This window comes from Echinococcus granulosus (assembly GCF_000524195.1).
Source record: "Echinococcus granulosus chromosome Unknown EG_S00115, whole genome shotgun sequence".
NCBI classification, from domain to species: Eukaryota; Metazoa; Platyhelminthes; class Cestoda; order Cyclophyllidea; family Taeniidae; genus Echinococcus; species Echinococcus granulosus.
The window spans coordinates 118,864-133,227 of NW_020170495.1; the positions used below are offsets into that span (position 1 = coordinate 118,864).

The 14,364-nt window shown below is 41.8% G+C and overlaps 1 protein-coding gene across 1 annotated transcript in view; it reads left to right on the top strand. All coding sequences in view use genetic code 11, as the record gives it.

Moving 5' to 3' along the window:
- EGR_08679 (Cytosolic carboxypeptidase) overlaps nt 1-14,298 on the top strand; it is a gene marked incomplete at both ends in the record, with an annotated part of 36,300 nt that extends 22,002 nt beyond the window's left edge. The window contains 25 exons of the mRNA XM_024497928.1: nt 1,997-2,235; nt 3,845-3,964; nt 5,532-5,807; nt 5,925-6,111; nt 6,201-6,330; nt 6,411-6,604; nt 6,946-7,198; nt 8,888-8,941; nt 8,976-9,049; nt 9,089-9,436; nt 9,514-9,570; nt 9,645-10,208; nt 10,584-10,742; nt 10,828-10,932; nt 11,010-11,114; nt 11,189-11,284; nt 11,366-11,458; nt 11,527-11,643; nt 11,719-11,790; nt 11,860-11,958; nt 12,032-12,106; nt 12,184-12,237; nt 12,303-12,573; nt 14,007-14,207; nt 14,248-14,298. Of these exons, the coding sequence (XP_024347653.1) occupies nt 1,997-2,235; nt 3,845-3,964; nt 5,532-5,807; nt 5,925-6,111; nt 6,201-6,330; nt 6,411-6,604; nt 6,946-7,198; nt 8,888-8,941; nt 8,976-9,049; nt 9,089-9,436; nt 9,514-9,570; nt 9,645-10,208; nt 10,584-10,742; nt 10,828-10,932; nt 11,010-11,114; nt 11,189-11,284; nt 11,366-11,458; nt 11,527-11,643; nt 11,719-11,790; nt 11,860-11,958; nt 12,032-12,106; nt 12,184-12,237; nt 12,303-12,573; nt 14,007-14,207; nt 14,248-14,298 (3,994 nt within the window). The remainder of the gene's footprint in view (nt 1-1,996; nt 2,236-3,844; nt 3,965-5,531; nt 5,808-5,924; nt 6,112-6,200; nt 6,331-6,410; nt 6,605-6,945; nt 7,199-8,887; nt 8,942-8,975; nt 9,050-9,088; nt 9,437-9,513; nt 9,571-9,644; nt 10,209-10,583; nt 10,743-10,827; nt 10,933-11,009; nt 11,115-11,188; nt 11,285-11,365; nt 11,459-11,526; nt 11,644-11,718; nt 11,791-11,859; nt 11,959-12,031; nt 12,107-12,183; nt 12,238-12,302; nt 12,574-14,006; nt 14,208-14,247) is intronic.
- Nucleotides 14,299-14,364: the final 66 nt, after the last annotated feature.

Consider the following 14,364-nt stretch of genomic DNA (forward strand, 5'->3'; position numbering starts at 1 on the left):
CCTATCCCAAGTTTTTTTTCTATTTTGGGTCTTCTGTTCATAAATTCGTCCTAGACCCATCCATCCGCCTCTTAATTCATTCATTCATCTTTTTCTACTGGCTGTGTGACAGTTCCACCTATCTCGTTTTTCATTCTCTCTCTCATTTTCTTTGCAAATCATTTCAACTGGGCCAGTCTTGACACCTCTAAATTCTTTCGGCATATATCCCTCAAATCATTTCCTGTTTCGAATTGCATGTGTAATTCCATTCCATTTATGCATATCATAGATGTTTAAAAGCTCTTCGCATTTTATAGCCGCGTTTAGTCCCATTGCCATGCGAGTTGTTCAGCATTATGCTACTTCGGGTTCTTTTTTTGCACACGAAAAACATTTCTTGTGTCGACGCCTTTAAGTGAAAACGGTTACCTAATAGCATAAACGGTTCATTGAAATACACAATCTGACAACCTAACAAAGCTGCGCTATGTATTTATTCCCTCTTTTAACTTGGAACTCTACGCCTATTCTAATCTTGATGCTCGCCTTGTTTTGATCATCATTTCTGGCATCCTCTTCATGGGTACTCCTCTGGATGTCTTTTCACAAAAGTATTTGATTGGCTTGAGCCTACACGGTAGATAGGAATGAGGGTCCCACGATAATTCTCCATCACTGCTTCAGAATTGCCTACTTCAACTATTGTAATCCATCTCATAGATTTTGACAGGGTTTCATTGCTAAGGCCTTGTTTGCCAACCACTTCAACATTAAACGTTTTTTTTGCATCGAGAACATTTTGTGGCACCAACTGCTATGTCATGGGAATATTTGTCCAAAAGCGAAACTCATCCGCGTTGCTCGTGAATTCCATTTCTCCTTTTCGTTTCGGTGCCTCTTTGATGCTATCCAGGCGTTTGTCCGGCGTATCTTAGGGCCATTTTAACGTTGAAATACTTCGTATACTTCGATTTTTTACATGCGGAGGGATTCAAAGCCCAAGATTGAAGGACTTGCCAAAGGTCGACGCGGCTTTGCCAGTCTTTTCCATCCATCAGCCAAATTGTGGGAAGCTGGAAGGATGCGTTTTGTCAAAGAAATGCCACGACTTAACAGTAGATGTGCATCTTTTGATGAAATTCACCTTTCCCATTCTGTGTTATTCGGGAAGCGATACTTAAGGTCGGATGCTGGGCCGTAGTGGGTGCATTTCATGCGTCAACCGCTAGACGTGGCTTTTTGAAGCCTCGGCATAAGCCTCACTTTGTTGTTATTTCTCATACTTTCCAGGTATCTACACGGATCAGGTCTTGGGATTGTGCTCTTGCATGATTCTGTTCATACTTCGTGATTGGTAATACTGTAAAGCTGTCAAATATTTCACCTCTAATAGCTAAATTTGCACAGATTTAGCTATCTGCAGTGGGTACCTTTCTCGTATATTAATCTAGGAATTTGATTGGACATGAACCTTCCTTAAACTGTGCATCTCATTGCACTTGTATCGATGCAAATCTCGGATTACCTTTAAAGGCACAGTATGACACACAAGCCTGGTGGTCTTTTATTTTTGATTTACCAAAGGCCAGAAAAAATGACCCAAAGACTAAATCTCAGTGGTGTCGTCCATGGCCCTCCTTCCTTTTTTACCTCAGCTCCAGTCATCACATCTGTGTGGAATTGAAGGTTACACGACGATCATCCACCGGTAAAGATGGGTGGTACATCTTCAGAACAGGCATAGCATTCCACTGTTAATAAAATGCATTGAAACGATTGATTTTGGAGGTATTTATCTCAGTTTGATGATGTTCCACATTGGTTAAATTTCGATTTTGAATCGTCATCCTTAGGAGCATTACTATAAACCGTCATAAGTTTGGTGAAATACATGGCAAGTCTAAGTTTTGTCCTGATTTCATTCTTTCCGTTTTGATGCTAACAAGTGGCTTATCCGGAAAAGTAAAGTAGATGATGAAGAAAAAGCATTCTATTCTTCTTCTTCCTCTTCAAGACTGGGAAAATTTGACGCTGATCTGGGTCACTTACAATTTGAGTCGCGCTTCGAGAGCGGCAATCTGCGGAAGGTCATTCAGGTGCGACAGACGGAGTACGATCTCCTCCTCTCGCCCGACCTCAACACGTGCTCGCATGTCCAATGGTTCTACTTTCGTGTGGCCAATGTAGACAGTATGGTGCGGTACCGCTTCAATATTATCAACTTAGAGAAGGCAGGTAGTCAGTACAGTGGAGGTGAGTTGATTAGTTGCCTCGTCCAACCACCCATTCAGCTAGTCATCCATCATTTTAAGCGCCTCTTCCTCCAAGCATTCAACTATCCACTCAATCAGATAATCATCCATCCATATAGCATCAACCTGGGGAGGATGAGCAGTCGATTGATTGACCTTTAAACGTCTAATGTCCGTGCTGCTTCAGCACATAATCTCAACTCTTTTAAACCCACGGAGGTAGTAGATTCTCGCAAGTCTTTTGCAGAAATAGTGGAATTTTTGTTACTGACAGCCGATTTTATCCGGTGACGTTTTGTTGCAGCTTGACAAGCTCGTATGCGTCAGTTTATTAGTGTGGAACTTTTTATTATCCCCTGCACTATTTTCCTGGTACTTTTACACACATCACCGTGTGTTGATTTAACCTGGTGGATGTGCCTCGAGCCTGTCTGCCTCACGAACCAACTTGGCTTCGTACAAGTTGGGATGTGGTATTTTGAAATTGGTGGTGAATCAATCAATCACCACCTCCTCCATCGTTCATGGCTAGAATGAGGGGCGAGGGGAGAGAGGGAACGATCTCACCATAGTCTCCTCCTAATTTTTTACACCATCCAAGTGATCGTCACGCCTTGTCTGGACATCAAATAAACACCCGCCAAACAGGAGGGACATTCGGGCATTAAAAGCGGTAGAGGGGCGGAGGTGATTAGGATCTGTTTTGTTTACTTTGAGAGGCAGAGCGTTTTATGGGAAATAGGGGAGAATAACAGGTTGTAATGTTAATTATTTTCAATGATTAGCGTATTTAAAGAAGCATTCTGCAGATACTAAAACCTTTATTACTTATGTGGTTGCCTTGTACTCTGTGGACTTTTGGACTTATTTCCTTTTACCTTGACGTGGGACCTCGAAGTTGAGTTTTTTTTCCGGAAGGTCGATGTGCTTTCAACTATCATTCTCATAGATCCAGCAACTCACAACATTCGTCTTCTCTGAGTAGCTAACTGATCTGATTAAACGTATCACCTCAGAAAAGTCATTTTACACCGATCCGAAGGTAGATTGATCCGGAATGTAGATCACCCAGTGATTGATCTAGTCAATTTCAATAGGTCGACTTGTCACATTCCCTTCACGAACTGTGACGAGGGTACTCACTTACTCATTGGATGATGCTCTAGTGTGATGCCTCTTCATATGAAGATTTTCTCCTTTTTAAAGAAAATTTATCTCACTGTGTTACCGTGTTTTGCATTCTCCCGAGGATTCCGGGCCCCCTCTGAAGTCTGTTTAAGGCATGGGTCTGGTGATAGCCCATAAAGGGACTGAATTATTAGCATAGACATCGTGATTTGTAGACACTGAATCGCGGAAGATTGGGAAAAAAAATATGAGTTACACTTCTCTTTAGGCGTACAAGCTGTTCATTGTTCCATCAATCCATCCTGGAATTCATTCTTGTATCATTTTCCATTCATTTCCATCTATTCGAGATGTATTGTCATTGGTGTTTCGGATTCAAAATTAGTCTTATTAATTATTTACTTACAAGGATGATCAAACACCCGAGACTTTGATGTTGTGATCAGGATGGCCAATTGATGGATATCCGTTGTGCTTTTTAGGCATGCAACCCGTGGTGTTCTCCGTAACGGAGGCACTAAATGGACGACCCTATTGGTTCAGGGCTGGTGGGTGTATCAACTACTACAAAAATCACTTTATGCGGAGTGGATCTGGTGCAAGTGAGTTTGGTTTCAGTTACTCCATCACAGTTATTTTTACATTCCCATTCATTTGTACGCTATTTCTCCAATGCACAATTTGTTTCAAGTGTCTTGAAAGCCTCTCTGAAAGACATTGGTGAAAGGAATCCTTCCATTGTAACTGCGTTGCATTGTCCCACTGGTTTTTTCCTTGACGATTGCACTTCACGAGAACGGCTGAATTTAGTTCCACAAAAGCTGCTTCGAATCCCTCCTCTATAGCGATGAGGGAGGCAGCAGTAACCCCAGTTGTATTTGTGTCGCTACTTGGAAGGGCTTTCAAGACTAGCCTAAGTTGCTATTTATGGCTGGGTCACAAATTCACGTTCATTGGAACCAAGACTGTTGATGCTTGGTCGGTTTCATGGCATAATTAAATAGTTTTTAGGAGGCAAATTGCTTTAAAAGCCCAACACCCATCTTCATTTAATTGCTTCTGATCACGAGCAATGCTTGCATTGTTCTTTTGTTAATTGTTTTGATCCCCTCTTTTTGCTTGTATCTTTGAATAATTCTATCAAATCTTTGACTCTAGTAAAGGCTTCAGCTCCGAGATCGGAATGGTTTTGAGTTACATTCGAATCAGAATCAAACCTTTTGTGAACCGCAAAAGTGCGTGCCACGATCCTATCAAGGAAGCTAATGCAATGCAGCCTTCAGAATGGAGGTCTTTGCTGCTTCCAACACGAGCACACTCGTGATGCATTCCTTCTGTAGTAGCAGCTGACTGGCTGTCATTGCTGGACCAATTGGAGCCATGCTTTTTCGCAGTCTCAATCCAAATCAGAGAGGTTTACTGGCCTAGCAAGAAGTTTATTTGATATTTTGGAGAATTGGAGCCAAACTTGGTCTCATTCAGAACACCAATGTGTATCCCCCGATGTTCATCATCCTAGTTTTTGACATGCAGCAGTTCTTTATACCACCGTTACATTGGCTAAAGTAGCCAAGAATTGAAAACTTTTGTGATTTTATCACTCATGGATACACTTCGAAGAGGCGTGGAATCGGTGGAGCGATGGCTGTACTTAGAACTTATGAACTGGCATGTTTGTGGTTGGTGGATTATTTTCTTAACTTAATTATCATTGACCTTATACACTTTGACTCCTATTGGATGCATTTGAGATCAAGTTCAGATTAAGGTCCACTTCTGAGGGGGAAATTGAATTTCTTACTGCAGTAGTATGATCTCGTACTGTACTGTGTGCTTCTAAATCACTTCATTGGCTGTCCAACATCTCACCTACTCATCTTTCATCTGGTTCAAAAATTTTGCCAGAAACGTCTGTGTGATCAGGGCGCGCCTAAACAGTGACCAAACAGCATAAAATTTTTCAAAATAAAGTGTCATTGTATAATGTGGACTTCCGATCTCGATGTCTTGGACAAAAGCCGGGCGTCTCCTGCTCGATGATTCAACAGCATCCATTTACTTCCAGAATCCTCAGATGAATCACCTCTGCCAGTCTCGTTCATGAGTGCCGAGCCTTATGATTCCCTATGTAAAATCGGTAGTCGTCTTTTTGCTTTAAAAAAATTTCAGAGAACAGTCGGAATTACTATACCGCCACTTTCAGTCTGCGATTTCAACACCGCGGCGACATTTGCTACATCGCCTACCACTACCCCTACACCCACTCTCGCCTCCTCGCCGATTTGACACAATGGCAACTCCGTGCTCAAAATGCTGCCTCCAAATCGCCTTCTAAGTCGTCTAGACTCTACCTCCGCGTGCAGAACCTCACTTCCACCTTGCTGGACAATTTGGTGCCTCTGGTTACCATCACAGAGGCCACTGAAGGCTCTGGAAAAGTCACTAGTTAGTTTTTTTACCAAAAGCGGTTGGCCATTAGTTGACAAGTTGATTTCTCACTACTTTATGAGTTAAAAAGTGCTGGGTTATTATGTTTGATTCCCTGTCTCAAAATTTCTCTAGATCCCCGACGTCCCTACATCTTTATCACCGCGCGCGTTCATCCCGGCGAATCCAATTCAAGCTGGGTTATGCGTGGCCTGCTAGACCACTTGACTGACCCGCGTGACCCCGAAATGGTTCGTCTTCGTCATGCCTACGTCTTTAAGGTTGTGCCTTCTTTGAATCCGGACGGAGTGATCTGTGGAAAGTGGGTAGAATCTCCTTCTTTTCCCCCATTTCGGCCTTTCCCAATCCTTTGTTGGTGCATTCTCCTTTTTTTCCCTTACCCTTTTTTAGTCACCGATGTTCCATGGCTGCAAAGGACTTGAATCGTCAGTGGTTAAATCCCTCGCAATCTTTGCACCCGACAATTTTCCACACCAAATGCCTCATTAATTTGCTGGCTGAAGTGGGTAGTGCGCCCTACGTAGGTCTATTCATGAGCCTGCATAGGTGAAATTTTGGTTGCCTATTTGATATTTGGAGTTTTCTGCGCCTGTCCTCCAGATCTACATCGATTTGCACGGTCACTCCCGAATGAAGGACATCTTTGTCTATGGCTGTGATCCACATCTCTCATGGAAGGCTTCAGATTCCACCGACTACCTCGGTGTCACCGCCGACAGTTTCGACGGCTGTTTTCTCGAACTGGCCGAGGTGATGCATAACATTTCGCTGCCCTTTTCCAAAGCTGCTAGCGAGTAAGTCTTTCATTATTTGAATTCTTAATTTTATCTGGGAAATCAGCCTATTCATCAGCACTGTGTAGCACCAGCGTTACATGTATGTGAAGCGTCGGTTTTTTTATCTGCCTTTAGTGTCACATATGTGTGACAGGTGTTCTTTGTAATTTTTTTTGTGGAATTCGTTGAGTTAAATGGTGATGCACTTGGATTAGCTGAGCTTCGAGCAGCACAACGTCTATCGTATGCTCTTGTTCTAGTCTTCAGGGAGCAACTTAATTGGTTGGATCTAAGATAGATGATTACCAGATCTGTGATAGCTGGATACATGGAATGCTATGCTATTTATTCCCTTCCAGCTACTCTATCAGCCGCGTGAAGGAAGCAACAGGTCGTGTTGTGGTGTGGAGGCAGTTTGGTGTCGCCAGAAGCTACACCCTGGAGGCCTCCTACTGTGGAACCACGCGAAATTGTTGGAGAGATGAGGAGGCGTGCGTTGGGCACCAGATATCGCCGTGGATCCTCCAGAATGTGGGAGCATCTTTGTGCAAGGCCTTTCTCTGCTTGGATCCCAACCGCAAGCGCATGGAATCGCCGTTTGGCAGGCGACATGTGTGAACCCGTGACTGTACAAACCTTCCCAATAGCTATCATTCCACCTATTTCTTCTTGTTCTCTGGAAATGTTAGTGATGGATCTAGTATGATTGGAATGTTAACGGACGGATCCAGGTTGTAAAGGCAGATCTTTCATGAATAAGCCGACAGAACTGAACTGATTGGATGGTTCCGTGATAGGTGGGTCGACAGATGAATACGCTTGTGACGATGGATGATGGATGGATGGATGGCTTAGTGGAAATCGTCTGACGCTCATCTTGGGGCTGATTTAGGATGCTGTGGTAAAGGCAAGCATAGGGGGGAGAAATAATCAGGTCCACTTCGGTGTTTGAATACATGGAACTGCGTTGTTCCACGACTCAAATGATGCAGTCTCTAGGTTCGCGTTATTTTCGTTGAAAAGTAGGCTATACGGACGAAGATAAATGGAATGTGGCAGTGGCTGTGTAAAAATAAAGAAAAGAGGGTTTTCGACGGGCATTTTTATGGACATAAAAGCACTTCAGTGACTATGTATGCCATCATAATCGTCCCCGGTCCTTTCTGAAGCAGAACTAAGGAAAACTCGTATTTATTATTTAGCGCTAGAGTATAGACGGCCACACCGCCAAGATAAAGGCACAGGCTCCGTAACTTGGAAATGTCCCTGATGGCCTCCATGCTCATTCTTCTACGCTGGGATTTGGGATGCCGTCCATGTGGCAGAAATGTGTTGCATGTTGATTTCCCGTGATACAGAGATTCATTCGTGACATCTAGTTTTGGTATCCAGTACCACTCTCTGATTTGCTTTTTTTCCTTCTGATCGGATTTTTTGATGCCAACCCCAGTTGTAGTGCTCCAGTCCATCCTAAAGTCATATTAACCCATACTCCTGTGGAAGATGCTTCTCTAGCGATTGAAAGTGATGAATAAGAGGTCAAACTACAAAGACGGGATTACAGCCTCCGAGGGCTAATGGTCCCAGTTAGGTGAATGTAAAGTTCAATAAATTCTTTTAATTACACTGCAATGCCGCTACGCACTTTAACCAGGCTGTACAAAACAAACACTTGAAGTTTGTTTTGTTTTTGCAAATGAACGATTAGGTCTCAATACGTTAGACAAGCACAATGACATTCCGATTTTCAATTTACCTAGTAATAGGTGATACAAAAACTGAAAGGTATAATTCATTTCCTCGTGGGTTAAGGTTTTGGTAAACATTTGGAAAAAAACAGGTTGTAATGATATAAAATTAATCATATCTCAAAAGGTATTCCAGTTTCCTATATATTTTACATGGGTAGCGACGACTGGACCCACAATATCCTTGCTTTCGTAAGGTTCGGACTTTGATAATTCTGATTCTGAAAACAGCTAAATAAAAATATTCGCAAATACAGATTTACGTGAAAAATTTCGAATTGTGCATCAAAACAATCCTAAAACTGCATTATTTTGATGTTTGAATTCTTCTTGTTTACTGATTTCCAGTAAATTTTAAATTACTATTTTCCTGCCTCACAAAGAGCTTATTTAGTCAACTAAATAATCATTTTTATTAAACTAGCAATTTTTAATTGATTTTGAATTTTTTGCTATTATTGTTTTACTTGATTCCGCCGGTTATTTTACTGCTTTGGCGACTTGGTGTTGATTCCAAATATTTGCCGCGATAGTTGTTGTTTCGATGTTTCAGCCAGGCGATCGTGTATTCGCGAAAATGAAAGGTTTTCCCTTCTGGCCGGCGAGGGTTTGTCGTGTTTATTCCATATTTTTCATCCTAGGTCGATCCTCTTCCGCCACATGTTGAACTTCCGAAGGGTAAAGTACCAGTTTTCTTCTATGGTACTCATCAAGTGTAAGTTCGTCTTTTTATCTCAATTTCTCCATTTCTTAGGTCCTTTTTAAATCCTAAGAATCTTGTGAGCTTTGACGACCACAAAGACGCATATGGGAAGCGTAAAGTCCTCATCAAAGCTATGATAGAGATCGAGTCGGATCCTGAAATTTTGCTTCTTGGCAAGGATCCTGCGGCGGAGGCCTTCTGGGAATCTCTTTATCCTCTTGAATATGGCAAAGTTGAGCGAGAGGCTGACACCATCCGTGGTAGAATGTCTCGTTCTAATAGTCCAGCCACGAAAAGGGCACTTAAACGTAAAGCCTCAAGGGCACCTCGTGTTCATTCAGCAAAACGTCAAAGGTCTGGCGATCAGGAAGACGACTTGATTAGTATTTCTCCTATTAGGTGAGTACATTGCCTGCATACTCGTTAAACACCATTTTGGACTGTTGACTTACCTACTTTACTCTTTACTGTACTAGTGATACCGTGGATACAAATTCGCTTCAGGCAGCAGAAGTAATGGGGGAGAAAAAAGAGTGCGTTTCTTTACCCTTCATTTATAGTTGGCTCTTTCAAATATTGCTAGTTAATGTCTATCTGCTCCGCTCAGTAATCGCCAGGAAAAGGAAGAAGATAACCTTCAAGCTAGTGAAAGTGTAAATAAACGGACCGCTAGGAAGCGACATCACTTAGCGGTTGAGTGTTATGACCCAATTGAAAACGATAAGCGTGTAAAGGAAGCTAAACTAGATGCTTGCTTTGAAACTGAGAAGGCTGTCGTCCTGATGGAGAAAGGCGGAATAATAGGTGCTGGTTCGGAAATCGATCAATTTGGATCTCCAGAAGAAATGGCAGGAGTGATGAGTGCTGAAGCTCCCTCGAACGTCTTTGGCAATATTGTAATGCTGGATACTGTTAACACCCAGAGTGAAGAACCTTGTAATACCCCTGAGTCTGTAAATGTCGATGTGGAAGAGACGCAAGAATTGACTTCGTTTGATACGACAGCCTTGAGTTCAGTCAATGAGGAGGGGTACTACGACATTACAGAAATTGTGCAAGATTCAGAAGCAACTGAGAATCAAAAATCTCAGAGGAATATGCGAGAAGGAAAACCAAGGCGATTTGTTGTGGATCTGGATGCCGAATCGGAAGACGAGAAGAAATATTTTCGGTAAGATTACGAATGTCATTTACTATCTGCAATGTGTGAGGTACCTTAAGGTCACGCTTGAGTGTTCCTTTTTTGCGTATTTACTGGCCTCAGTCCACAGAAATGTAGTTTGAAAACTCATCAGGCTTCAGCTGCGTGAATGTTTTGGTGACTTTGATTTAATTTTAAAAATTAGTTACACCCACTAAATGTATTAAATCATCTGATTGGCGTATATACCAAGTGACTTTGAGAATGATTAAAGTGGTCGGTATACTCATGATCATTTCACACCAGAGGTAGCTTCTTCATCGGCTAGCTGTGATAAATTCTAATCTGGCAGAGGACGTCGACTGTTGAAGGGAATCCCCTTTTTCATTTTTTTTCAATTGGTAGCAGGTGTTCTCGAAGTGATGATGATGATGAGGAGGAGGAGGATTTGGATGACGATTATGCTGACGACGACGATGATTATGGATGCGTTCAGAAACCGAAAAAAAGTGATAAACAAAGCATGTACAATATTAAAAAGGAGGAAGAGGAAGAAGTCATTTGGTAAGCTTTCAGCTGGTATTGATGCTAATGTCTTCTGTACAGTCGTTTCGTACAATAGGTATATTTGCCTGTTTTTGTATTACAGTAATGCTTACAGAGGCATGAAAAATGAATTGGCAAGTGGGTCGGAGGCTGTCGACGAGCCTATAAAACATAGTAGTAGTAGTAGTAGCGAAAGAGAAACTGTTAGGTGAGTTGTAACAGCTTTAGCTGCTTCTCAATTGCGCAGTTTGCAGTTTTTTATAACGAATTGTCTCTGGATTGTAGTAAAAGCTCGAAAAGTGGTGATGATGAGGATTCCTACGATTGCAAGTTGAAGGGTGGTGATATCTCACAGGACCGTGTTGTTGAGGGGGATGATGAATATATTTGGTGGGCTTTTTGGCTAATTTTTATCTGTTTCATTTATACAACCGATTTTTGATCTAATTACTCTTGACATGCAGTAAAAATAATGAAAGCGTGGATAATGAACTGATGGACGTGTCGAAGCATTTAAGTGAGCTACGAAGGCATAGTAGTAGTGAAGGAGAAGCTTCTAGGTGGGTTTTGACAAATTTGTGACTTCTCATTCACACTGGTTGTAACCTTTCCAAACATAACGGGTTGTCTTTAAATTGTAGCAAAAGCTCGGGAAATGATGATTTTGGGGAATCCGTTGCTCAGAACGTGAAAAGTGGAGAAAGTGCTATCGAGGAAGATAGGGAACGTATTCGGTGGGCTTTTAGCAAACTTGAGCTGCCTCCTTTGCGTCTACCCAACAGCTTCGTTTTTTTTGATATAGTCGATTCCTTTTGGATTGTAGTAGAAATTGGGGAAGTGAGGATGAAAACAGGGTTGTTCGAAGCACGAAAAGCCTTGACTTACGGAGAAAAGGTGGTGCCGAGGGCGATTGCATTAGGTAAGCTGCCCGATACGGTGTATCATTTACTCATCCATTGCACTCTACATACAATGGTTGATTTTTAAATTGTAGCAGAAGCTTTGTGAGTGGTGGTGAAGTTCGAAAGAAAGCCAGTGATAGTGAGGAGGACAGCGAACGCGTTCGGTAGGCTTTTTGCATATTTTAATGCTACTTTTTCATACCCCAGATATGATCCACTGCTTTTTATTGTAGTGAAAATTTGGATAGTTGGGCTAGTGAGTCTCCCGACACTTTTAAAAATATTGGTGACCACAGGAGACCTGACAATGACGGCAAAGATGAGAGTAGTCGGTGGGCTTTTTTTCCTTTTTTTCAGTAATTGTTAATGGAAAGGTTTTTTTATGATTTGTTTTACTAATTACAGTCGGTGTTCTTTGAAAAACAGTCCGAGACACAAGGCTAAAGTTCCAGGGTCTGCAGATGGGCACAGTCGTACTAAGTAAGTTGGTTTATTTGTCGCTTTGAAACCTCTTCTACTTTTATTATTTTAAATTGAATTTTTTTGTTGAATTCTAGGAGAAGGGGCTCCAGCGGTGAAGTTGAATTGGTGAAAAGAGCGAAACATGTTAGGTAGGCTTTCGCATACCATGACATTAAGTAGAAGATAAGATTTATTAAAATTGTTTCCTTTTTAGCTCTTCGTCAAGTGGCGTTGCACCATCTGGCAAGTTTTTCTTGCTACCCTATTACCATAAGCAGCGATGGAGATGGTCATTTTTCCTCTTCCTAATAGGAGTGGATAAACTGCAAATTTTGCACGATCTGACCATCCAGTTGAAGTCGAATCTTGTGCGAGGTCATGAGAAATTTGACGCTGCGGTTGACGTCTTAGCGCGTATCTGTGCAACCAAGGTTTCGTTGCTTCAGCTTACTAAGGTGTGGGAACTCACGGATTGTGTTAAAAAGGTGAGGAGCCCACTTTTTCTACCCACTATCTCACCATTGCCAATGTGGTTGTCTTTCCCTATCTTGTTTATAGCTAATATCTAATGTTATATGTAACTTACCAACGTGGTTAAATTGAGGCATAGTAGGCTGACGCTTATAGAATCAGGTATTAGATTCTCTAACCGATATTTTATGCTCTTAATCCACAAATTTCTGAAATCGGTGGAGTAAATATTTATTAGAATCGGTAAAACAGCACTTTGAAGTAGTGAAAACTTTTTTCGCAGATCATTTTGTACTTCAGTAGTGGAAATATTCATCGATAAAGTGCGCCCACCAGTCTGTTCTCTTAAAATGTGTGGTTTCTTGACAATATTGTTTGAAGGCTTGGAATTATTGTGGCATCAGGCATGCAAAAGCCCCCTAGCTATTGGATTAACAGCATTATTTGGATGTCATTTAACCTTAAAGACAAATTTTGGCTTATTAACCGTAGGTTTTTTTATAGCCACATGAGGTGCTTCGACTTCAAGTACCTTTTGGGAAACATTACTTGCCTAAAAAGTATTCAGCTGCTTCTAATTGCCCTTTTTTAGTTTGCGAATCACTCAGACAGAAACTATTTGTGTTCAAGGTAAATTTGTCTACAGAGAGGCAGGCTCTTAGAGCAGAATAAAGGATTAAATTTTGGTAGAAGTTCTGGCTCGGTGAAAAGGACGTCAGTGACAAATCAATGATTGAATAAGAACTCCTAATCAGGGAATTGAGGAAATACGCTTATGAGTTTGCTGGTAGATGTTTCTCCCAAAAAGGGAATACAGGACAATTAGCTATTAAAAAACTGTTAGTAAGCAGAATTGGGGAAGAGGCTTTGGCCGCTGTGTGTTCTACTATTAATTAGCGGAAGAAATTTCACCGGATTACGATTCGCTAACTATTATCCTCCAAGTTCACAGACAGCTTTTCTACAATACTAAGTAGTTGCCGGAATTTTAGCTCATTTGTGGATTTATTTTTATGGCCTAGTGAATGTTCGTTACCTTTCAATGCAAAGGAAATTGTTGCTTCAGGAGGAGTTGAAAATTGGACTTCTCATTTTTAAGTGCTAAAAATGAGCTCCAACGCCAATCGGATTCCTATTTGAGGCCATTGTTAAACATCATCGAATCCTAAACATTTGGGAGTGACTAGATAACAAGAAATTAAAGAACGTTTTTACGACGAATCCCCAGCTTCACAGACTTGAATTTTCCATTTATTGTTGAAAGTGCAGTCTATTGCTATTACTTTGGCTGGGAGTTTTTAATATCCATATTCTCTGATATAATTGCCTTCTGGCTGCCATGCCGTGGTATTCGTTCAAGTTATTATTTAATTATGTTCTGGATGAAGTCTTCACGGGCCTACCAATCATTGGCTGGAGCATTGGCGTTTTTGATGCCACTTTTTAGTGTCGAAAATATCGCCTCTCTGCCCAAGTACGAGATGCTGCTAGTAGGGCACTCGCATACTTCCAACGAATCCAGGCCGCGGCTTCCAAGGAGGAAGTGTTGAAAGCCAAAGCCATTGTTGCGGAACGAATGCGTCTTGAGAAGTCTGAAAAGCCTCAACCTCCGGCGGCAGCACCTGTTGCTACTTCCACAGCTCCTTCTGTGAGTAATGCGGAATCGCCTCCCACAAACTCTTCCCCAGAACAGCAACAAGAGAAGAAATTTTCTTTGGAGGCATTACGTGCAGAGCTAGACGCAAAAGCGGATCTTGTATTGGCTCGTTTGGCTGCCACTGAGGCGCGATTAATGGCTGATCGTA